General features: G+C 35.4%; 1 protein-coding gene across 1 annotated transcript in view; it reads left to right on the forward strand.

Annotated features, from left to right (window-relative positions):
- The window catches only part of Dmd (dystrophin), a 1,772,476-nt gene that overhangs the window by 238,919 nt on the left and 1,506,934 nt on the right, over nt 1-26,623 (forward strand). Inside the window, exon 4 of the mRNA XM_052170230.1 lies at nt 25,889-26,073. Coding sequence (XP_052026190.1) covers nt 25,889-26,073 — 185 coding nt within the window. The remainder of the gene's footprint in view (nt 1-25,888; nt 26,074-26,623) is intronic.

Genomic DNA, 26,623 nt, shown 5'->3' on the forward strand with positions numbered 1-26,623 from the left:
CTTTCCAGAACCACTTGTTAAAGAGAATGTATTTTCTTTGAAAATATTGCCAGCATTTTTGTCAAGATGCAGCATCCCATAAAAAAGACTATTCATAGTAAAAGAAAGATAACCCTACCGAAGAAGCACTGTATAGAATATTAGACAAGGAACTAAATGAGTAATAAGACTGAATAAGCCTTAAACTAAATAGTACAGGTGATCCATAAATATATGAAGATAATTATTAACATCCTTAGATACCTGGGAAAATATGCATCAAAACTCTATAGAGTTCTCATCCTAGTAAGAATGATTCTCATAAAAAAGCAAATAACAGAATTTCAAATAACAAAAAGAAACCATTTTGTCCAGTGAATATACAATTAGAAATATTATTTTCAAAATACAAGATTTTAGCTATACATATACATATAGTATACATATACACATATATATGTATATATACATATATATGTGTGTGTTTCCATTTGTAACAAAAACATGATTTTTGAAAGATATTATGCTATATAAGGTAGACAAAGAATTAAAATGTTTTATGAACTTGTATGTGAAATACAAAGAAGGAAGGAGGAAAAGGAGGATAAAAAGCTGCTGAGGAGAAAATAGAAGTGAAAAGAGAGTAGATTAATTGTTACTAGACCAGGGACAGAGAAGAAATAGAAATAGGCAAGAATAGGAGGGAAAAGGAAAAGGATACCAGGCTGGAAGGATGAAGTAGACTTCAAAATTGGTAGTCTGCAAGATCCTAGTCTAGCTGGGAGAGAGTGCCTGGTTGTGGTGGTGGTGGTGGTGGTGGTGGTGGTAGTGGTGGTTGTGCATGTAGTGGTGAGGGGGAGAAAGCTTTCTCTAAGGATTTTAATGAAACAGCTCTTTTAGATGATCTTAGAATGTGTGCATACCTTTATTCACAGTGGACACAGGCTACATACAAACTATGGGAAGTGGGAAGGAGTTTTCAGGGTGAATGAAAGCTGGAGTTCAAAACTCTGAAGGTCTCATATTGAGAGCCATTCTAGGAATCCAAGTTATTTGCTGGGTGTGTTATTGAGAAAGAGGAAGTTGATCTTTTAGGTTTGTCAAGGACTATGTGACATTGCTCAGGTAGAAGTTTGGGGTTCAGGCTCTCCAGATCAGGCAGAAAAGAGGAAGTCCTGCTAAGCAAAGGACGTTCAACATTTTGTGTCAAGCTCAGAGGAGCTATCTGGACATGGTATTTTGCAACTTTAGTAGTAAACTCTAACATCTCTGCCTGTTTCATTTTCCATTGAACGGGTGTCATCAAAAGTACTCAGCCTCTTTGTTGGGAACTGTTTTGTACTGAATCAGAACCCAACTGGCAGTGATTTTTGTAATGCTACTTATCTGCCCTTTTAAAATTGTAAGAGGCAGGGTAAGCATCAAAATAAAACACAGCTTAAAATGGAGGGCTAATGAGTGGTGGGAGTCAGGAAAACAAAGGATGGTTGTATCAACTTAACTGCTTAATGGAGCAAGTCTGTACAGAGATTTTTTTGAAAGTATTATCATTGGTCTCAAACATCTGATTCATCTCCTGTTTTATCACTATATCAAACATCTGTCCTATAGCCTCAGTTTCTCGTATAAATAATCCTGTTGAATAATTGTAACAAGAATGCAGAACCCTGACAGGGGAGTGGCAGGTGAGATGTCTGTGCTTAGTAGCAAGGTATGACAATGATTATTGAGTTACATATTTAGACAGAAAAAGGTAATGGAGTGCTTTTGCCTTTATTTTCTTATTTGAATATTTTCCACATAAGTGAACATCATTGGAATCTTTTCAATACATTTAAATATATTTAAACTTTTAAATATATAAACTGGATTCATATTGTATAGCATGGCATATTAAAATTAGTATATGTTACATGAATGTTAAGTATAATACAGTCAGAGTCTTTCTTGTATCCTATCAGCAGACATATCAGCAGAGGACATAGGGTATACTGACTGTCAAACTTAGAGTAGATTACAATGATCAAAAATAATGATAAAATAGTAGGAAAGTTAGAAAAATATTTTAAATGGAATCTCAAGTCCTTGAGAAAAAGCTATTTAAATCTGTATATGGACATATGAGTTTATGTTCATATATATATACATGCTAGGATTAAAATAAAGTATATAATATAATACATTTGGTTATAAAAGCATAGCATTTGAAAAAACTAATGCTAATGAGCTCCTGAAGAATTTAGAAATGTGACTACATAGGAACTAACTGGATACTGACTTACTGATAAAATTTAGTTAAGTAGAAGAAAAGATGAAAGACCAGGCATACAACATACTAGGAAAATTGGGAACGTACAGTAAGTTAATACATGATATACTCAAAGCATAATACGTATTTCTAAAACTTCAAAAGATTAATTTATGGTGAAATAAAATGTGTTTTTTCCATTAATTTTCTTTACAATTCATCAGTGCATGTTTTTATAATTAGTTTACTCTTTATAACACTCAATTTTCTATTTTTTCTTGTTTCATTTGGTAGAAAGTGTTAGAGTTGAAAGTTAGTATAATTGCTTAATGAAATATATTCTCTTTACCTCAAGTTTGGTCTGCTTTATTCTTCTTCATATAATACTCCCTTGTGCTGAGAAGGAAAATAATGTTTAAAAATTGAAAGAGTCTCAAGGCCTGGAGTAAATTGGACTATGGTATTCATAAACATCTAGAAAAGTGGTTCTCAACATGTGGGTCAGTACCATTAAAAATATATGTATATATTTACTGGTCATAGGAACCTGAGACATTGCTCAGTTGCAAAATTACAGTTATGAAGGAGCAATGAAAATAAAATTATGGTTGGAAGTTCCTAAAACGATCAGAAATATGTGATATCTGTGTCTAAGACCCACTGGTTTGGAAAAGGTGCTCTAGAAGCTTGTACAACTCCTATACCATTTTTTAAAATGTTTCCAAAAATCATTTAATATGTGAGTTCAACGTCTGGTAAACTGCAAAGAGAAACAATGGAAGCAGAAATGAATTCATAGGTATTGCTATGTTACTCATAACAGATAAAGCATGGTGGATCCTTTAAAAAAAATTTAAGGGAGTTCTACATACCCTCTTGTTTTCACTGTTGTCTAGAGAAACTTTGCTATACTATAGGCCAGAAAATTTAGAGAAAAAAAATAATGGTATATATTGGTAAATGATAAATTTAAATAACAGTATTTGAAAGAAACATTGTTTTCTTCTTGTTTAAAATATCTTGGGGCAGTTTCCCTACAAATAAAAGGATCTGTGTTGTATAGGGAAGCTCCTTAAGACCCAAGGGGGAAGGAAGGGATAGGGATTTCCTGGAGGTGGGGGCAGGGGAAACTGGGAAAGGGGATAACATATGAAATATAAATAAGGAAAACATCCAATTATGAAAAAAGACTCAAAATATTCTAAAGAGAGGCCAATTAAGACTCAGAATGGAAACAACACACTAAACGCTTCAGGAAGTTCCTGAACTTAACCAGAAACTCTAAGATACTGCTTCTTACTCACTGCCATATCAATGTAGTACCTTCCATAATCCATGTTTTATTTTCCCCATTAATACCTGTTAATTTGAAGATGGATACATTTAGGAAAGATTATTGAAAAAGTTTAACTTCAAATTGAATGCATGTGTGTATAAACATGTTGGTAAGCTATATTTTCTTAAAACATGATTTATCAAAAAGTTTATAAACTATATTTACATTAATAATTCATTTTTAACAATGACCTTTGAGTATATGACTAATGGGAACATGAAACTATAAAAAACTTAAGTTCTTCATTGTAACAAATAGTGCTAGTGAGTGATATAGCACACATTTATAATACCTAAATATATTATGTGAAGGTATTTGAATAAGTATATGTGTAGGTAGGGTGAATGTACCTTGATGCCATTGCAGGGACAAGTAGATAAACAAATGAACATATAGGTAGATTGATAGATGGATAGATAGATGTTGGGAGTGCATAGCATTTAAAAACTAACTGCTAAGTTTAGAGAGTGAGCTCATTGTACTACTGAAATGTGAGGTACTTATTTATATAGTTGTATAGAATTTTAGATTTTTATGACAACTGTTTTGCTAATGTTATAAATGAGTTTACAAAGAGAAATTAAATCTAAATGTCAAGAAAAATGGACACTTTCAAGATGAACTTTTGTTGACCCAACATGACTTTCATTTTACTAAGTTCTCTAGGGATCTAGGAATGCAGTCACAGTGGCATGCCTTTGAGAACTATGCCTCATCATTTCTAATATTTCCACACTCTCAACTTGAATCTAAGAGTATATGTCCACATTTTTCTGTATATATCAGTTAATATTATTTTTCAAAATGTTTGATGCAAACCACTCTACTGTTTTGCAATGCGTATAACACAATACTTGGAGAAAATGAATAAAATAGCAATTGAACTTGAGTATAGTCCAACTAAGTTTGAAATGTACTTAGTCATCACTCATAAGCATCTTGGTTAACATACTAATATGCTCAAATGTAGACATTAATGTGTCTGGAGCTTCTCAAAACACTATGGTGGGGTTAATTAAACACAAGGTATTCTTCAAATCAAGATTTTTTTTTTTTGAGATTTTGAGCAATAATTTAAGAAAAGGCTTTAGGCTGAAGTAAGAAGCACTGACTCTCCTTGATTAGCCTTGTCTAAGGTCACCAAATGAGAAAATGAGAGTAGAAATGCAGGAGTCTATTATTTTCCACTTTAATCAGATGATTGCTGACTGGCTGCATGACCTTGGATGGTATTCTTAACTCACGAGAGAGTACTGAAGATTAAATGGGGAAAGGCTATAAAAATTCCTTGTCTGTAACTGATGCTCAATAGAAATTGATTAAATATTAAACAATCTCCTTCACATAATTGTGTGGGGAGATAAATGCTGCTTGTTCATGTGCTGTCTTCCACTTCACTAGTTCATAATCTTCAGTACACATCTGACTTTATGCTCATAGATGACTGTCATTGTGAAACTTCATTCCAAGCAAAGATAGTTAACTATATTCACTCATTAAGTGTTTTAATATATAGAATATTCAGTCCATGCTATTCACTGGACAGTGGAAAAACAATTCAGAGAACGTTCCTGCTTTGCAGTGCTAATAATAGCCATTTCCAAGTTAATTATGGGAATACTTTCTGGTCTATTGTACTATTGTTAGTGTGGAATAGGTGATATACTTGTGCAAAGCTAGATATTCTTTGTCTGTCTCTGAAGGTTCATCTTTTGCCACAATTCAGGGATACAATGTGTACAGTACATGAGTCTGCTGCCAGAATAACATAGCATACTGTTTTATAGTGAACTTTATTTTTCATTGAAGGAACGAACACAATATATAATGTAGTGTCTTATTTGATCTCCAATGCTGTGCCATAAAACACTCTGTTCAAAGACAGCTTCAGGGAGGAAAAGTTTTATTTCAGTTTACACTTCTAGGTAACAGTCTATCACTATCACTGATGGGAATCTGATTAGGACCCCAAGGTAGGAACCATGGAGGACAGATGGTTATTAGCTTGCTCATGCTCAGACAGCATTCTTATGCAGTCTACGATTGCAGCTTAGGATACTGTCACCAAGGTAGCCTGGGATCTCCCACATTAAAATGAATTATGGTGGTCTCTCACAGAGATGACTATAGGCTCTTCTGCTTTGTCAACTTTTCAGTTGAGGGTTTATCTGCTCACGTAACGCTAGGTGGCATCAAATTGACAATACATTATAAGCAGAACATAAAGAAATATACAAACTGGTGGCATAGACACTCACAATTATATAATACATAGTCTATAATTATATGTTTCTGTTACTGCCAGTTGGTGTTTGTTTATATCAGCACCATGACAGGTATATGAAGCATTTGTTGTCCTGGCATATTACTAATAGTATAATGCCACTCGGAGAGAAGAAATTGTTATGGTCTGCCTTATTATATCCCATTGATTATTGACCAAACCATACAATTTCAAGGTATCAGTTTTTTCGTACTGTGAGAAAAATAATAAGTAAATGAACTAAGAAATTACACACACACACACACACACACACACACACACACACACACACACACACATATATATATATATATATATATATAAATATATGCTAAGTATCATAAAATAAATAAGTCCATGTAAGGCAGAGAAAAGGCTTTAATTTAGGCTTCTTGAAATAAGGTGACTAACAAACGCATCTGTGAAGAATTTCCTTGTGCACTATAATTTAATAGATATCAGTTTATCAAAAATTAAAAAAAGGGGGGGGTAAATATTTTACATCAAGGTAAAAATAAGAGTGATGACCCTAGAAAACAGTCCTAGCAATGGGGGATTTGGAGCCTGTACTGGCCATCATCTAAAATCAGGCAAGATTTCTAGTGGCATGACTGAGACTTAAACCCAGCCACAAAAACTCCTACCTGCAATTTTTCATTCTGGAGTAAGGTGGCACAGAAATCATGGAAGTGGTCTAACCTGAGATCCATGCCATGTGCCTGAGCCCATGCTTGTCACTCACTGGAGAGTCAAGAGCCAGACACTGAATATCCCAGAGTTCTAAGTCAACAAATGATTCCCAATGATATTTTGCAATGCTTATAGGCTGCAGCATAACATAGTTGTCATTAGAGATGCTTCATCCAGCAACTGACAATAATAGCAGATGCTGAGACCCACAGCCCCACTTTAAGCACTTTGTCAAATCACAAAAAGGAGGAAGGGATGTAGGAGCCAGAGGAGTTAAGGGTACACAAAGAACATGGCCCACTGAATGAAATAAGCAGGCATCATGGAGGTTCACAGAGAATGACATGACAAATGGGGAGCCTGTGGAAGTCTGACCTATGTCCTCTGCATATAAATTAAGTTTGTGTAGCTTGCTGTATTTGTGTGAATTTAAACAGTGAGAGAGTGACAATCTATAACTCTTTTCCCTGTTTTTGTGACATTTTTCTCCTACTGGGTTGCCTTGATATGAGGGTATGTATACAGTCATATTATAACTAGTTATGCCATCTTTGTTGATATCCCTGTGAAGCCTACTCATTTGTGAACAGAAATGAAGGAGGGGTGGATCTAGGAGTAATAGGACGTGGGAGACAGTGGAAAGGGGAGGGAAAGGAATCTAATATTGGAAAGTAACATATAAGAGATGAACAAACAAACAATTAAAAAGAAAAATCAATGACCAAGAGAATATAACACAAAGATAATACAAGGTAAATATTTCTTTTTTTGTTTTTTTTTAATATTTTATTTTCTATATTCTTTGTTTACATTCCAAATGAATTCATCTTTCCTGGATGCCCCCTCCCCATATGTCCCATAAACCTTCTTCTCTCCAACCATTCTCCAATCACCTCTCTCCTTTTTCTCTATCCTTATATTCCTCTCCAACGCTAGATCAATCCTTTCCAGGATCAGGACCTTCTCCATACTTCTTCATGGGAGTCATTTGTTATGCAATTTGTGCCTTGGGTATTCAGGGCTTCTGGGCTAATTAATATCCACTTATCAGAGATTGCATTCCATGTGTATTCTTTTTTTAATATTTTTATTTTCTATATTATTTGCTTACATTCCAAATGATTTCCCCTTTCCCAGATCCCCCCTCCCCATATGTCCCATAAACCTTCTCTCCATCTCTTCTCCAATCACCTCCCTCCTTTTTTTTTTGGCATTTTTTTTATTCGATATATTTTTTATTTACATTTCAAATGATTTCCCCTTTTCTAGACCCCCACTCCCCGAAAGTCCCATAAGCCCCCTTCTCTCCCCCTGTCCTCCCACCCACCCCTTCCCACTTCCCCGTTCTGGTTTTGCCCTATACTGCTTCACTGAGTCTTTCCAGAACAAGGGGCCACTCCTCCTTTCTTCTTGTACCTCATTTGATGTATGGATTATGTTTGGGGTATTCCAGTTTTCTAGGTTAATATCCACTTATTAGTGAGTGCATACCATGAGTCACCTTTTGAGTCTGGATTACCTCACTTAGTATGATGTTTTCTCGCTCCATCCATTTGCCTAAGAATTTCATGAATTCATTGTTTCTAATGGCTGAATAGTACTCCATTGTGTAGATATACCATATTTTTTGCATCCACTCTTCTGTTGAGGGATACCTGGGTCCTTTCCAGCATCTGGCAATTATAAATAGGGCTGCTATGAACATAGTAGAGCATGTATCCTTATTACATGGTGGGGAATCCTCTGGGTATATGCCCAGGAGTGGTATAGCAGGATCTTCTGGAAGTGAGGTGCGCAGTTTTCGGAGGAACCGCCAGACTGATTTCCAGAGTGGTTGTACCAATTTGCAACCCCACCAGCAGTGGAGGAGTGTTCCTTTTTCTCCACACCCTCTCCAACACCTGCTGTCTCCTGAATTTTTAATCTTAGCCATTCTGACTGGTGTAAGGTGAAATCTCAGGGTTGTTTTGATTTGCATTTCCCTAATAACTAATGAAGTTGAGCATTTTTTAAGATGCTTCTCAGCCATCCGAAGTTCTTCAGGTGAGAATTCTTTGTTTAACTCTGTACCCCATTTTTTAATAGGGTTGTTTGGTTTTCTGGAGTCTAACTTCTTGAGTTCTTTATATATATTGGATATTAGCCCTCTATCTAATGTAATGGATTGATGTATGGATTATGGATTGGTGAAGATCTTTTCCCAATTTGTTGGTTGCCGATTTGTCCTTTTGATGGTGTCCTTTGCCGTAGAGAAACTTTGTAATTTTATGAGGTCCCATTTGTCAATTCTTGATCTTAGAGCATATGCTATTGGTGTTCTGTTCAGAAATTTTCTCCCTGTACTGATGTCCTCAAGGGTCTTCCCCAGTTTCTTTTCTATTAGCTTCAGAGTGTCTGGCTTTATGTGGAGGTCCTTGATCCATTTGTATTTGAGCTTAGTACAAGGAGACAAGGATGGATCAATTCACATTCTTCTGCATGCTGACCTCCAGTTGAACCAGCACCATTTGTTGAAAAGGCTATCTTTTTTCCATTGGATGTTTTCAGCCCCTTTGTTGAGGATCAAGTGACCATAGGTGTGTGGGTTCATTTCTGGATCTTCAATCCTGTTCCATTGAACTGCCTGCCTGTCACTGTACCAATACCATGCAGTTTTTAACACTACTGCTCTGTAGTATTGCTTGAGGTCAGGGATACTGATTCCCCCAGACTTTCTTTTGTTGCTGAGAATAGTTTTAGCTATCCTGGGTTTTTTGTTATTCCTGATGAATTTGTTAATTGCTTTTTCTAACTCTGTGAAGAGTTGAGTTGGGATTTTGATGGGTATTGCATTGAATCTGTATATTGCTTTTGGCAAAATGGCCATTTTAACTATATTGATTCTGCCTATCCATGAGCATGGGAGGTTTTCCCATTTTTTGAGGTCTTCTTCTATTTCCTTCTTCAGAGTCTTGAAGTTCTTGTCTTAAAGATATTTCACATGTTTGGTAAGAGTCACCCCAAGATACTTTATACTGTTTGTGGCTATTGTGAAGGGGGTCATTTCCCTAATTTCTTTCTCAGCCTGCTTATCCTTTGAGTATAGGAAGGCCACTGATTTGATTTTGTTGATTTTATAACCTGCCACTTTGCTGAAGTTGTTTATCAGCTGTAGGAGTTCTCTAGTGGAGTTTTTTTGGGTCACTTAGGTAGACTATCATGTCATCTGCAAATAATGATAGTTTGACTTCTTCCTTTCCAATTTGTATCCCTTTGACCTCCTTATGTTGTCGAATTGCCCGAGCTAGTATCTCAAGTACAATATTGAAAAGATAAGGAGAGAGGGGGCAGCCCTGTCTAGTCCCTGATTTTAGTGGGATTGCTTCAAGTTTCTCTCCATTTAGTTTGATGCTGGCTACCGGTTTGCTGTATATTGCTTTTACTATGTTTAGGTATGGGCCTTGAATTCCTGTTCTTTCCAAGACTTTAAGCATGAAAGGATGCTGAATTTTGTCAAATGCTTTTTCAGCATCCAATGAAATGACCATGTGTTTTTTTTCTTTGAGTTTGTTTATGTAGTGGATTGCATTGATGGATTTCCGTATATTAAACCAACCCTGCATTCCCGGGATAAAGCCTACTTGATCATGGTGGATGATCGTTTTGATGTGTTCTTGGATTCGGTTGGCAAGAATTTTATTGAGTATTTTTGCATCGATGTTCATAAGGGAAATTGGTCTGAAGTTCTCTTTCTTTGTTGGATCTTTGTGTAGTTTTGGTATCAGCGTAATTGTGGCTTCGTAGAAGGAATTGGGTAGTGTTCCTTCTGTTTCTATTTTGTGGAATAGTTTGAAGAGTATTGGTGTTAACTCTTCTTTGAATTTCTAATAGAATTCTGCACTGAAACCATCTGGTCCTGTGCTTTTTTTGGTTGGAAGACTATCTATGACTCCTTCAATTTCTTTAGGCATTGTGGGACTGTTTAGATGATCTATTTGGTCCTGATTTAATTTTGGTATTTGGTATCTGTCAAGGAAATTGTCCATTTCCTCCAGATTCTCCAGTTGTGTTGAGTACAGGCTCTTGTAGTAGGATCTGATGATTTTTTGGATTTCCTCAGTTTCTGTTGTTATATCTCCCTTTTCATTTCTAAGTTTGTTAATTTGGATACTTGCTCTGTGCCCTTTGGTCAGTCTGGCTAAGGGTTTATCTATCTTGTTGATTTTCTCAAAGAACCAGCTCCTGGATTCGTTAATTCTTTGTACGGTTCGCTTTGTTTCCAATTGATTGATTTCAGCCCTGAGTTTGATGATTTCCTGTCTTCTACTCCTCCTGGGTGAATTGGCTTCTTTTTGTTACAGGACTTTCAGGTGTGTCGTTAAGCTGCTAGTGTATGCTCTCTCCATTTTCTTTTTGGAGGCACTCAGGGCTATGAGTTTACCTCTTACCACTGCTTTCATTGTGTCCCAAAGATTTGGGTATGTTGTGCCTTGATTTTCATTAAATTCTAAAAAGTCTCTGATTTCTTTCTTTATTTCTTCTTTGGTCAAGGTGTCATTGAGTAGAGTATTATTCAGCCTCCATGTGTATGTGGGCTTTCTGTTGTTTTTGTTGCTATTGAAAATCACTCTTACACCATAGTGATCTGATAGGAGGCATTGGATTAATTCGATCATCTTATATTTGTTGAGGTCTGCCTTGTGTCCAATTATATGGTCGATTTTGGAGAAGGTACCATGAAGTGCTGAGAAAAAGGTATATTCTTTTGCTTTAGGGTGAAATGTTCTATAAATATCAGTCAAATCCAATTGGTTCAAAGCTTCAATTAGTTTTACTGTGTCCCTGTTTAGTTTCTGTTTTCCTGATCGGTCCATTGAGGAAAGTGGAATGTTGAAGTCCCCCACAATTATTGTGTTAGGTGCAATGTGTGCTTTGAGCTTTAGTAAAGTTTCTTTTCGAATGAGGGTGCCCTTGCATTTGGCGCATAGATGTTCAGAATTGAAAGTTCTTCTTGGTGGATTTTTCCTTTGACCAGCAAGAAGTGTCCTTCTCTGTCTCTTTTGATGACTTTAGGTTGAAAGTCAATTTTATCTGATATTAGAATGGCTACTCCTGCTAGTTTCCTGTGACCATTGGCTTGTAAGATTGTCTTCCAGCCTTTTACTCTAAGGTAGTTTTTATCTTTGTCACTAAGGTGTGTCTCCTGTATAGAGAAAATTGTAGGGTCCTGTTTCCTTATCCAGTCTGTTAGTCTATGTCTTTTTATTGGGGAATTGAGACCATTGATGTTAAGAGATATTAGGGAATAGTAATTATTACTTCTTGTCATTTTTGATGTTCTTTTTATATTTGAGTGGTTATCTTCTTTTGGGTTTGATGAAGGAAGGTAACTATCTTGCTTTTTCCAGGGTGTAGTTTCCCTCCTTGTATTGGAGTTTTCCTCCTATTATTCTTTGCACAGCTGGGTTTGTGGAAAGATATTGTGTGAATTTGGTTTTGTCATGGAATATCTTGGTTTCTCCATCTATGGTGAATGAGAGTTTTGCTGGGTATAGTAGTCTTGGCTGACATTTGTGTTCTCTTAGAGTCTGCATGAGATCTGCCCAGGATCTTCTAGCTTTCATGGTCTCTGGTGAGAAGTCTGGTGTGATTCTGATAGGTCTTCCTTTATATGTTACTTGGCCTTTCTCTCTTACTGCCTTTAATATTCTTTCTTTGTTTAGTGCATTTGGGGTTTTGATTATTATATGACGGGAGGTATTTCTGCTCAGGTCCAGTCTGTTTGGAGTTCTGTAGGCTTCTTGTATATTGACAGGCATCTCTCTCTTTAAGTTAGGAAAGTTTTCTTCCATAATTTTGTTGAAGATATTTGCTGTCCCTTTCTGTTGTAAATCTTCATTCTCATCTATACCTATAATCCTTAGGTTTGGTCTTCTCATTGTATCCTGGATTTCCTGGATGTTCTGGGATACAAGCTTTTTGCATTCTGCATTTTCTTTGACAGTTGAGTCAAACCAGTAAACTCAACAGGATCTGCCCAGGATCTTCTAGCTTTCATGGTCTCTGGTGAGAAGTCTGGTGTGATTCTGATAGGTCTTCCTTTATATGTTACTTGGCCTTTCTCTCTTACTGCCTTCAATATTCTTTCTTTGTTTAGTGCATTTGGGGTTTTGATTATTATATGACGGGAGGTATTTCTGCTCAGGTCCAGTCTGTTTGGAGTTCTGTAGGCTTCTTGTATATTGACAGGCATCTCTCTCTTTAAGTTAGGAAAGTTTTCTTCCATAATTTTGTTGAAGATATTTGCTGTCCCTTTCTGTTGTAAATCTTCATTCTCATCTATACCTATAATCCTTAGGTTTGGTCTTCTCATTGTATCCTGGATTTCCTGGATGTTCTGGGATACAAGCTTTTTGCATTCTGCATTTTCTTTGACAGTTGAGTCAATGGTTTCTATGGTATCTTCAGCATCTGAGATTCTTTCTTCCATCTCTTGTATTCTGTTGTGGAGTTTTCCTCCTATTATTCTTTGCACAGCTGGGTTTGTGGAAAGATATTGTGTGAATTTGGTTTTGTCATGGAATATCTTGGTTTCTCCATCTATGGTGAATGAGAGTTTTGCTGGGTATAGTAGTCTTGGCTGACATTTGTGTTCTCTTAGAGTCTGCATGAGATCTGCCCAGGATCTTCTAGCTTTCATGGTCTCTGGTGAGAAGTCTGGTGTGATTCTGATAGGTCTTCCTTTATATGTTACTTGGCCTTTCTCTCTTACTGCCTTTAATATTCTTTCTTTGTTTAGTGCATTTGGGGTTTTGATTATTATATGACGGGAGGTATTTCTGCTCAGGTCCAGTCTGTTTGGAGTTCTGTAGGCTTCTTGTATATTGACAGGCATCTCTCTCTTTAAGTTAGGAAAGTTTTCTTCCATAATTTTGTTGAAGATATTTGCTGTCCCTTTCTGTTGTAAATCTTCATTCTCATCTATACCTATAATCCTTAGGTTTGGTCTTCTCATTGTATCCTGGATTTCCTGGATGTTCTGGGATACAAGCTTTTTGCATTCTGCATTTTCTTTGACAGTTGAGTCAATGGTTTCTATGGTATCTTCAGCATCTGAGATTCTTTCTTCCATCTCTTGTATTCTGTTGTTTATATTTGCATCTATGGCCCCTGATTTCTTCTCAAGGTTTTCTATCTCCAAAGTTGTCTCCCTTTGTGATTTCTTAGTTGTTTCTACTTCTGTTTTTAGGTCCAGGACCTCCCTCCTTTTTCTCTGTCCTTATAATCCCTTCCCATGGTAGATCAATCCTTTCCAGGATCAGGACCCTCTCCATACTTCTACATGGGAGTCATTTGTTATGCAATTTGTGCCTTGGGTATTCATGGCTTCTGGGCTAATTAATATCCACTTATCAGAGATTGCATTCCATGTGTATTCTTTTGTGATTGGGTTACCTCACTTAGGATGATATTTTCCAGATCAAACCATTTGCCTAAAAATTTTGTGAATTCATTGTTTCTAATTGCTGAGTAGTATTCCATTGTGTAAATATACCACGTTTTCTGTATCCATTCCTCCTTTGAGGGGCATATGGGTTCTTTCCAGCTTCTGGCTATTATAAATAAGGCTGCTATGAACATAATGGAGCATGTGTCTTTATTGCATGCCGGGGAATCTTTTGGGTATATGCCCAGGAGAGGTATAGCAGGGTCCTCTGGAAGTGTCATGTCCAGTTTTCTGAGGAACCTCCAGACTGATTTCCAAAGTGATTGTACCATCTTACAGCCCCACCAAGAATGGAGAAGTGTTCCTCTTTCTCCACATCCTCGCCAACACCTGCTGTCTCCTGAGTTTTTGACCTTAGCCATTCTGACTGGTGTAAGGTGAAATCTCAGGGTTGTTTTGATCTGCATTTCCCTAATGACTAATGATGTTGAGCACTTCTTAAGGTGCCTCTCGGCCATCCGAATTTCTTCAGGTAAAAATTCGATATGTTCTCTTGATGGTGTCCTTTGCCTTACAGAAACTTTGTAATTTTATGAGGTCCCATTTGTCAATTCTTGATCTTAAAGCATAAGCTATTGGTGATCTGTTCAGGAACTTTTCCCCTGTGCCCATGTCCTCAAGGGTCTTCCCCAGTTTCTTTTCTATTAGTTTCAGTGTGTCTGGTTTTACATGGAGGTCCTTGATCCACTTGGAGTGAAGTTTAGTACATGGAGATAAGAAAGGATCAATTCGCATTCTTCTGCATGCTGACCTCCAATTGATCCAGCACCATTTGTTGAAAAGGCTATCTTTTTTCCACTGGATGTTTTTGGCTCCTTTGTCGAAGATCAAGTGACCATAGGTGTGTGGATTCATTTCTGGATCTTCAATTCTATTCCATTGGTCCACTTGTCTGTCCCTGTGCCAATACCATGCAGTTTTTAACACTATTGCTCTGTAGTATTGCTTGAAGTCAGGGATACTGATTCCCCCAGAATTTCTTTTGTTGTTGAGAATAGTTTTAGCTATCCTGGGTTTCTTGTTATTCCAGATGAATTTGAGGACAAATTAGATTTAACAGATATATATAGAACATTCTATCCTAAGCAAAATAATATACCTTTTTCTCAGCACCTCATGGTACCCTCTCCAAAATCGACCATATAATTGGTCACAAGACAGACCTCAACAAATATAAGAAGATCGAACTAATCCCATGTCTCCCATCAGATCACTATGGAGTAAAAGTGGTCTTCAATAGCAACAAAAACAACAGAAAACCCACATACATGTGGAAACTGAACAATATTCTACTCAATGATACCTTGGTCAAGGAAGAAATAAAGAAAGAAATTAAGGACTTTTTAGAACACAATGAAAATGAAGACACAACATACCCAAATCTATGGGACACAATGAAAGCAGTGCTAAGAGGAAAACTCATAGCCCTGAGTGCCTCCAAAAAGAAAATGGAGAGAGCATACACTAACAGCTTAATGACACACCTGAAAGCCCTGGAACAAAAAGAAGCTATTTCACCCAGGAGGAGTAGAAGGCAGGAAATTATCAAACTCAGGGCCGAAATCAATCAAATAGAAACAAAGAGAACTATACAAAGAATCAACAAAACCAGGAACTGGTTCTTTGAGAAAATAAACAAGATAGATAAACCCTTAGCCACTTCTACTACATTGATCCTAGAAGACAAGGAAAGTAGCTTGGGAGAGATAGTAGTAGTGATCATAGAGAAAAAAAAGTAGACATATGCAAGCATTTAGACACAGAAAACATCTGGCTTGTTAGTTAAACAAATGGCAAGATTCAGAAATGCATAAATAATATCAACCATACTCTCTTGGTACAATATATGAATGGTATTTCCATATGAAGAACTGGATGTAAATGGAAAATTATGGATTTTAGAAAGAATGAGGAATTTAATCTTGGATTTAACATAGCTAACTATTTAATAATCTTTCAGAACTTGAGAGTCAAGAAGGGAGTAATAACAATTTAGGCAACATGCTATAAACAATTTAGCACTCATTTGTCCTTATTACTACTCATTGTTTTATACATATGTAGTCTTTTTCAATAAATATTCATATTCTTAAAACTCAATAGAGTATTCAAAAATATATTGTTATACACAGCATGCAATTTGGATAAAATGCTCTATTTTTACTTCTAATTTCTCCTCCAACTCATCTGAGATCCTGTCCACCTCCCCTGCTATCAAACCCCACAACATTCTGTCTCTATTTAGAGAGCAAAAAACATCTAAAGAATAATATTAAGATAAAAGTAAAACAAAAAACTGGAATAGGACAACCACCCATATATGCAGACACACACATTCATAAATAAACAAGGGAATCCCTGTCTGATATCAATGGGAGGGGAGGCCCTTGGTCCTGTGGTGGTTTGATGCCCCAGTGTAGAGGGATGTTGGAGGGGTGGGGTAGGAGTGGGTGGTTGGGTGGGGAAGCACCCTCAAAGTGGCAAAGGCGAGGGAGGAGAAAGAGGTTGTGAGATGGGGGCTTGTGGAGGGGTCACCAGGAGGTGGGCTATCATTTGGGATGTAAACAAATGACTAGAATGATTAATAAAAAAGAAAAAGAGAAAAATCAAAGCACAAAATGGGAGCCAGAATGTACATACAAGATTTTTTAAGTTTTTTAGTGTTTGTTCTGTTTATTTACATTTTAAAAGTTATCCTTCTTCCTGGTTCCCTCTCCACAATCCCCTGATACTACCTCCCTACCACCTGCCTCTGTGAAGGTGCTCCCCCACATACCTAACCACTACAACCCCCACAGCCCTAGCATTCCTTCACAAGACCAAGGGCCCCCCTCCCTTTGATGCCAGACAAGGCCATCCTCTGCTACATAAGCAGCTGGATCCATGGGTCCTTCCACATATGTTCTTTGGTTGGTAACTCTGAGAAAATATTATGAGACAAATAACCTCCAAATGATGCCATTGAGTTCTTTTTCTGTTGGGTATCTATGGCTTGGCATGGACCCTGCCCTTAAGAGGTATTTGTATCCCCAGTGAGACTGTGGGAAAGACCTAATTTTTGAGTAGTTATCATTTAAAGATAACTTCTGGGCTATTGATGGCAGTTTGTGTCCACTTCTGTTAGTACTAGTACCCTACCTGGCTTAGACACAAAGAGGTTTCCTATATGTTGCTAGAGTTTATGGGAGTTCATATGTTTCCTGGTCTGACTGTGCATAGAAGGCTTTCTTTCCTTGGTGTTCTACATTCTCTATGTTTTTAAAGTCTTTCTACCTCCTCTTCTGTAGGGTTCACTGGGCCCTGAGTGGGAGAGATTTGATGGAGACATCCCACTTAGGAATAAGTGTTCCAAGGTTGCTCATTCTCTGAATATTATATGGTTATGTGTCTCTGTATTTGTTCCCATGTACTTAGTGCATGGAAGCTTCACTGATGATGGCTGAGCAAGGCACTGATTTATAAGTATAGCAGAATGCCCTTAGAGTCATTTATGGCTATGTTCTTTTAGCATAAGAGTAGTACATTGTTCTCCTCTAGCTCCATGTTCTATCAGGTACAGTTTCTTATCCACCTGAGCAGTATCAGGCGTGGGTCCAATTTCATAGAGTTGGCCTCAAATCTAAACATGTACTGGTTGATTACTCCTACAAGTCTTATGCCAACATTTCTCTAGCACATATTGCAGGTTGGTTATCATTGAAGATTGAATAGCTTGTAACTGGTAAACCATTCTTTTGATTTTTTTTGTCGTTTTCACATAATTGATTTTGTTGTCTTTTATTAAAAATTATTATTGTCTTCAGTTTTTCTTTGTTTATGATTTTGATATTTACTCTCTCTGGCACTCCTATTTTTCTCTGTTGATGGTCTGCACTTGATTCTCTATTTCTGTGAAGCTTAAATTATGATTTAGTTGAGAAGATATGTATCATTCATGCGTTTTACTGTATTTATAAATGGGAAAACCTAATTATATTAGTGGAAGCCTGAAAACCCCAAACCATGCTCAAATGAAATTGTGTTAATACTGTCAAAAGCAGAATATGTCCTGTGACTTAACGTGCTTAAAGCTTGCAAGTGTATTCACTGTGCTTCATCAGCCTGTTCCCACTCATGCTTTAGACAGCATGTAAATCCAAGCAGTAGTCTTTTGTGTTTCTGTTGGATGATTATAAAACTCAGCAGTAGTTCAAGAAAGTATCTTTTACTATCCATCATATTATAATTTTGTAACTTTGTGTGCAACAAGATTTTGTTAAGCTTTGTACCACTTCAACTAATATAGCATGTGATACTGGGTGCTAGAACACTACCTATTTTATATGTTATGTAATATGTTATCAGATACTTGTTTCTAAAAGGATATTTCTGCTTTATACTAATAATGATTGGCATATTTGGTTCACTGTACTCCTGGACATATTTCCAAATTCAAAAACATGTTAGATAGAAACACAACGTTCAACTAAATTTGTGTCACTTGAAATAAACATCACCATTCTGACCTTATAATTTATCAATTATTACTTCTAAAACTATGAAAATTCAAGTATAGAAATAAAATATTTTGTTGCAACACAAAGTATGGGGCTTGAGTGTACTACTCAAAATTATATATGTTTTCTAGATTTAGTAAAGAAAAAGGTCTGTTTGGTAGGTCAAAAATGAAAGCACAATTCCAGCAAGTGACAATTAAGGAAGCAGAGTTAAATCTCAATATACTTTTTTCTCAGATGATAACTCCAATAGTACTTCCTACAATAGACATGTAGAAAAAAATTGTAAGAAAGTACAAATATTTTTCTATCAATAGTCTCTGGCAATTACTGATCAGCTTCTTTTTTTGTTTGTTTGTTTGTTTTTTGTTTTTTTGAGACAGGGTTTCTTTGTATAGCTCTGGCTGTTCTGGAACTCACTCTGTAGACCATGCTGGCTTCGAACTCAGAAATCCACCTGCCTCTGCCTCCCAAGTGCTGGGATTAAAGATGTGTACCACCACTGACCGGCAACTGACCAGCTTCTAATTGTTAGGTCAATTCAGTTACTGTTCTTCAAGTTTTAGATGATATATAGTGAAAAGCTGTTCTGATATTTGTAGAAGCTGAAAAGTTTGTAAATGTAATTTAAAAATACCCTCAATTAGTAACTTATAAAAATGCTTAACTTTTTAATTTTTACTGAGTTGAAAATATGCAGACACGACAATAAATTGAGATCATTTCCCCATGGGCAGTATTTGTTCATTAGAGAACTTTTTCACTTAAAGATAGGTTATGAAATGTAGAATATTCATTAGAGTGAGATTTTCCATTTAACTGACAATTATGTGATTGCTGCTGCTCATCATTTGTTCTAAGAGTATCTGAAATTAAGAGGATAACAAATTTCATTCTGATCTCTTACCTAGACGTCCAGTTAGTTTTAGAAAACTACCACTGGTCACCTCTCCAGAGTGCTTCCCTTTTCTAGAATTTGTTATAATCCAATAGCTCATCAGTTAGGAATGGAGATGTATTTGTTTTTCCTTATCTATTCTACAATTTGATTTTGCTTAATATTGTGCAGGTCTTGGGCCAGTAAACTCAACAGCTGTGAGTTCATCTGTGTAATCAATAGCCATGTCAAGTATAAAAGACAGACTGTTAATGTTCTGTCCTAAATAGGATGCCTTTTGTCATCCATCTTATTAAGGCTCAGACGATACCATAGAAGAGGAGGCAGACAGGATACATAATTATTTTATGTGAACATTTATTTTTTTATATAGGTAACTTCAACTTTCATGATTTATCCTTCTACAATTTAACTAAATAAATACAATTTCTTATATTTTATTCATAAAATTAAATACCTGGTATTCAGATTGTACTTGTATATTACTGATTATCAGAATAATTTTTGGTGGGTAGAAAAAATGACTAAATGTTTTTTTTTTTTATAGCAGAGTCTTCTATAAAGGCAGCAATATAGCTAAAAGAACAGGGATGATTTTGCCACTGGGCCAAATGAATTCAGTTAAATCTCTGTTACCCACATAGTTTAAAGAAAGGACCAACTTTCTCAAGTTGTCCTCTGACTTTCACATATGTACTAACAACACGTGTGTGTCTGTGTATATATATAACACACACATACACATACATACACACCACACTCACCAATGTAGAATCTTTTACATATATCAATTTCTTTCCTTACTTTCTGTTTTTAAGTACTACATATTTTGAGCCACTGTTTTCTATGTATAGCAGGATCATGATGATAAATTTTTCTTGATGTATCATCAGCATATTGAGAAGAATAATTACATGTTAAAAAGAAGAAATGATTTACTATTCCACATCAATAAATAATAACAATGGCTTTATTGTTTTGTTTTTATTAGTGTTATTTAGGAAACTGAGTCATTTTTATAAATACAAATTATTTCCACAACGATATTTTACAGTCCTTAATGTGAAACATTTTTATTAAAGGATAGAAGCAATGGTAATGTCAGTGCACAAAATACTAAAAAGAGATCAATTAGTTTGGTGAAAGAATTTTTTTCAGATTGCAAAGAATTTAAAAATAGAGCCCATGTAAGTATTTCTCATTATGTTGTGCATTATCATTTAGTGACTTGAAATGGAAAATACACATATCTTGAAATCAGCACCTAATATAAGATGTTAAAATTACAAAAACATTGAATTTCTTAATGTTTTATTTAATGCTCTGATATTGTCTACAAGCTGTCAACTTTACCATTTAGAAATCATTGCACTAAGGCAAAGACCTGGACATTTGGAAATTTCAAATAATAAGCCCTTTCACTTCCTTTGGTGATTGTTTTAGCCTTTATATTAATATGAATTGATATTCTTACAACCACCAATTTAAATTTTGCTAGCATATATGGCCTTATAATTTTACATTAAGATTATCAGGCCATATCCTTTTACTAGTTCATCCATGTCTCTTCTCTTTTAAAGAGTGAACTCATTATTTGCTTTGTTGTTTGTTTGTTTGTTTGCTTTTACTTATATTAACTATTTGGAAAATTCTACAAATTAGGTCTTATGATGGTGTCTGAAAGGCGACCCCTAATTTAAGTGAATAAATAAATCTTATCTTAAAATGAAGGCTGTCCTATTATGCACTTTTACACACACGTTATCATTAAAATCTTGGTTCTTTCCTGTTAAATGGGATGGACATTAAATTACAGTATTTTAATTTCTTCATTTCCTTTAGAAAAAATCTGGCCTTTGATTTGGATGGTCTAGACATTTCTGTAGATTTCCCAGATGTATTTCAAGGTTATTCTTGGCAGCTGACTAATCATACATTCCAGAATTTGACTGCCCAAGACAGGAATAGTTTTTGGTTTCGAGTTTTTCTGAAGGCATCATTTTTATACCAAACTCATTGACTTTTCAAGGGTGTGGGTGCAATAAAGTTTAAATATATGCAACTTTTTTGTTACATCTCATTTGATCATTGCAGATTCATTCATTACAATGTAAAATATAATTATCTAACTATAATATTGTATGTAGTCAATAGTATGCATATAGGAGATAAGATAAAGTAGATGATTATTTTCAATCTTACAGTATACTTACTTCATTCATAGAAATATTATTAGATGGATAGTCTTCCTTTCTAAAATTGTTATAGATACCATCATAAATTAGAAATTATTGCTTAAGGTGCTAAAGTACTGACATAAATGTATAATGAATTAGCCTTTAAACCTATATTTCAATGTCTCTATAATATCCTAGTCAACAATACTTTCAGTCTTTAATCTGATAAGTTTTGCTTGTTTTCATATGAATAAAAATTTTTGTTTACTGAGAACTGTTTTCATTTTTCATCAAATTTACAAGAAGTTTGATTTAGGATTCTGAATATTTCCTGTGTTTTTTTCTAGCACTATGATTAGATGAAGATGGCCTTTTACTTCATAGCAAGGGAATAGAAGCAAAATATTTTGAAGATTTTTTTTATAAACACAGACATGCACATATGCACATATATCATCAAAGAACTGTATTTGTAAGAAGTCTAGATCTAAATTCAGAATTTCTCTTTTAAATGAACACTGCTCATACCTGAATAATTCTAAGTAATTAATTTACAAGTACAAATGAATGTCATCAGTTGAATTTCACCAATGATTAAGCAATCCCTAGATATTAGAAACAAAAGTGCCATGCTTACTTTATTACTTATTCTTAAAAGAAAAAATATGTTGCTCAATCAGTCCTTGAAATGCGGGTGTTTCAGAACAGCACATAGCTCAGTGTTGAGTGTTTGCCTATTAAAGAGGTTATTTCCAAGTGTTTATGAGAAGGTGCAGGTCAGATGATAATGACAATATTCACAACTGTGAGAGTCTCAATTCAGCCTAATTCTGTTTTTAATGAATTTCTATTCTATATGTAAGGTTTATTTGTTGCTTATTTGCTCAAGTCTAGCAGAATTCCAGAAGGGAGTGATTGCCACTGCTTTAGAAATATGATAACAATTCCAGAGTCAGGAAGTTTCTTTTCATTAATTGCTTTTTGCTATAGTAGGTACAGAACTATCAACAGCTGCTTTCCTCTGCATTCCCCTTCATGTTATCCCAAATGTATTAGTCCATTTAAAAAGTGATTTGAAAACTGGATGATGTCACTTGTGTCATTTTTTAGAATGTTTATCAACATAACTTTCATTTCATTGCCTCCTTACTCTTTTCAGTCAGTAACACTACCTGCTTACATTGAAGTTAACTCCTTCCTCCTATTTTCCCAGTTTTTTCTACACAAATCCATTCTACACATCAGTCTTACTTTCCTAAAGTTTTAGTATTACAGTCTTGTTCAAAAGTAACCATTGCTCAGTATGTTGAATGAAGGGCAACTTTTGTTTGCTTTAGAGTCTGCCTTCACTGTGTAGTCTCTTTTGCTCTCCTGAAGATTTTCAATATGTTGATATCCAGTGTGTAAGTTCTCCCAATTATGTTCTAATTATTTGAATCCTAACCAGAAAGTCATTACCTGTTCCAAGATCTTGAAGTATTACTTGTAATACTATTTGACTCCTATATTAGACACATTGATTCATTTTGAGTGGACTTGTTTATGTTTTTTGTTTTCCTTTTCATGTATGTGTTCAGTGTTCCTGCATGTGTGTGTGTGTGTGTGTGTGTGTGTGTGTGAAAGCATATTTGTAGGTAACATGACAGTGTTCATAAATGCCCATTAAGTCAGGGGCCCAAATTTCTTGTCCATAATAATCCTAAATCACTCTTTTACATTACTTTATGTGGCCAGGTCTCAGTCACACTCAGAGTCCAAACATGTGGTTAGTCTTGCTACCAACTTTCTCTGGAAGTCCTCTCATTTTGCCTATGTTAGTCTGTAGTTACAGATGAACTACCACAACTATCAGACATTATATTTTTTCTGGTTCATTGGATCTAAACTCTTGTCCTAATGTGTGAGCAACAGGTGCTTGGAACAATGAGCTTTGATTTTTTTAATGCTTTCATAATTCATACTGTATATGAATTTCTTTTACTCATTTATTATCCTCTCTTTATTTCTCCACCTAAAATCTTTATTCTTCCTCCAAATTCCCTTACACTTTGAAGTTTATTTCAAGTTTGACCTACTATATTTAATTGAGATTCTTTGTATAGATAAAAGGAGGGCTTACATACTGCAGCCTTGGCAACTTATCAGTGGCTTCATCACTGAAATGAAGGACATGATATTTTCCCATCATCCCATCATCCATGAACTGTCCATAGTCCCTCAGTAAGAAGTGTAGCTTCATTTTTATCTCACCTGTGTGAGAAAGAGTGGTGACTATATCAGTCTTCTGAGGGTTCTAATGGAAGCTGCCATTACTTACAAGTGAAATGGTTATGACATGTCTATAAGATAAAATATTCCTTATCTAACTCTGGCTCCTAATTCTGTGCTCCCTGTTCTGCAATGTGCCTTGAGCTTTCCAGGGGGTAATACAGATATCCTATTTAGGGATAAATCTGAGAGATAGTCATTAGCTTCATCCTTTTACATATTTATATCCATTTTTATCAATACTTGTTAATTAAGCATTGGAAACTTATTAATTAAGTAATGGAAACCTCCCCATGCTAAAGAGACTGGAACACAGGAGTAAGGTCTCTTACAGTACATAAGTACATAATTAACTGTCTGTTATTCATTTCAATGTTTGATTCATTTATAGGACATATACTGTAGTGTTACTAAACTTCTGAAATATCTTTTATTGTCAGGCATTAAAATGTTACCAAGAATTACTATACAAATTATGGTAATGACAGAGATTGCTGTCTGCCTAGAAAGTCATGCAACATTCACATTATATATTTAAATGAGTTCCACAGGTACAATAGTTTAATAAGTTGAATCATATATACATAGTATGTTGTAGCAAAATATAATCCTAAACATGTATTAATACACAATGTCCATACTGAACATAAAATGTTTAGCTTGTTAATGGTTTTTAGTCTAAAAGTTCATTCAATAATCTTTCCCTTTGTCCTGCTATTCCTAAATCTCCAAAGTGTTTGATGTTGGAAAATGCAACCCAATAAGAGTAAAATAGTCTCAAGACCAGTAAAAAGAATCAGAGACATGGCCTTTCCACTGTTAGAAGTCCACAAAAATAACCAAGCTAACTGCCAATAAATATGCAGAGAGGAAGCCTCTCTGGTGGTGACTGGACAAGACACCAATCTATGAGTATCATTAGGAATCATTTCATTGAATTTTATTTTGCCAATCATGTTTGGTTCTATCCTAGGTGTCTGGACTATTCAGTCTCTGTTTCTTGGCCATTGAGGCAGTGTAGGACCTGAACTTTCTCTTGTGGCATGAGCTTCAACTTAAACCAGACATTGGATGACAACCCCCACATGTTTTGCACCAACAGTGCCCTAGCACATTTCATAGGCAGGGTAAATTGTAGGATTGTAGGTTGAGGATTTTGTGGCTGGGTTGGTGTCTCAGTTTCTATTTCCATAGCTTACAGAGTACCTTCCCACACTAAGAAGACTGGAGCCAGGAGTTAAATCAATTAAGGGTACCAGCTTGACCTCTTTACATCCCATGGGATATGGGGATGCTGTCCTTGGTAATGAGGTCCTGCTGACCGTTTTCAGAGAGTTAGCCTTGGTCTTAGCATTAGCCTAGAATCCAAGAGGATGACCCAAGTGAATAATTATAGTACTGGAGGATATGGAATCTTATCTGCCCACTTTTGTAACCAGGCAAGGCTTCTAGTGGTGGGACTGGGTTGCATTCTGTATTGTTCTTGACTGAGGGAATCCCGTGAAGATTCCTAAACAACCAAGACTGTTGTTGTTGTCATTTTCATTGGTAAAATACATGGCTTATTTTAAGACAGAGACATTTCATTCTGTATATAAATTTATAAGAGAAAGCGCCATTAGGAGGCTTAAAGCATTAAACTTTTCCTATAATTATTTAATTATGAATGCAAGATTTTAATTAACATACCAATATAACTTTCCATAGAAAGGAAATGTAATTAAAAATAGTTTATTATCTAATGAAAACTACTCTCTTAGATTAGCTAGTTTAGGCAGTTTTACTTAGGAGATAAAGTATTATAGAATGAAGTTTTTATGTGAACAAGAAAAAGAAATTAACTTTAGTGCTCATCTCATTGGTTTGCCAAATTGCAAGGACATTTTAGGCCTGATTATCATGTTCTAATTAGTCTCTAGAGGACATTCATGGACAAACAAGTGCTCATTAATCTGTCTTCTTCCTGTAACATTGATTTGTTCATTACCCTTTCAGAGTCTCAAATATAGAAACCAAAAATTGATGTGTGCTGTTAATGTGCTTACAGATGTTGCTACTACTTATCCAGATAAGAAGTCCATCTTAATGTACATCACATCACTCTTTCAAGTTTTGCCTCAACAAGTCAGCATTGAAGCCATTCAGGAAGTTGAAATGTTACCCAGGCCATCATCAAAAGTGACAAGAGAAGAACACTTTCAATTACAACACCAGATGCATTATTCTCAGCAGGTAAAGTGGGGCCACTAATATGAAAGAGGTTTCTAATTTTATGTTAATTGTTAGGTATCACTTTCACACACATGTATATAATGGATATTTTATATATGTAGTAGTATTTATGTGTGTATAGTATTTTATATGTACAAGAAGACTACATAAACCTTGTAAACCTCATATGAAACATGCAGCATTATTTTTACAAAATATTATTAAATGCATACCTATCAGTATGTATAATATTAAATCAATTTACAATACATAGCATATTATGTTTCTATTGTATAAAGTAATATAAAATTAAAGAAAATCTCATATATGCATTAAACAGGTTTGCCATCAATCATGGTAAAGTACAGAAAGCCAGTGAAAGAGAAAGGGCAAGCTTTTAATTCAAAACCGCATTTTAAGTATATGGTGTCAACTTTATGACAATACTTTTGATTATTAAAGTTAACATTTTAATTAACATATTTTAAATACTGCTTACTACTTATTAAATCAAGAATATATGTGTATATGCTAAAACTGTTTCATCATTGTGATGAGTACAAAGGAATTC

This window comes from Apodemus sylvaticus, chromosome X (genome assembly GCF_947179515.1).
Source record: "Apodemus sylvaticus chromosome X, mApoSyl1.1, whole genome shotgun sequence".
NCBI lineage: Eukaryota > Metazoa > Chordata > Mammalia > Rodentia > Muridae > Apodemus > Apodemus sylvaticus.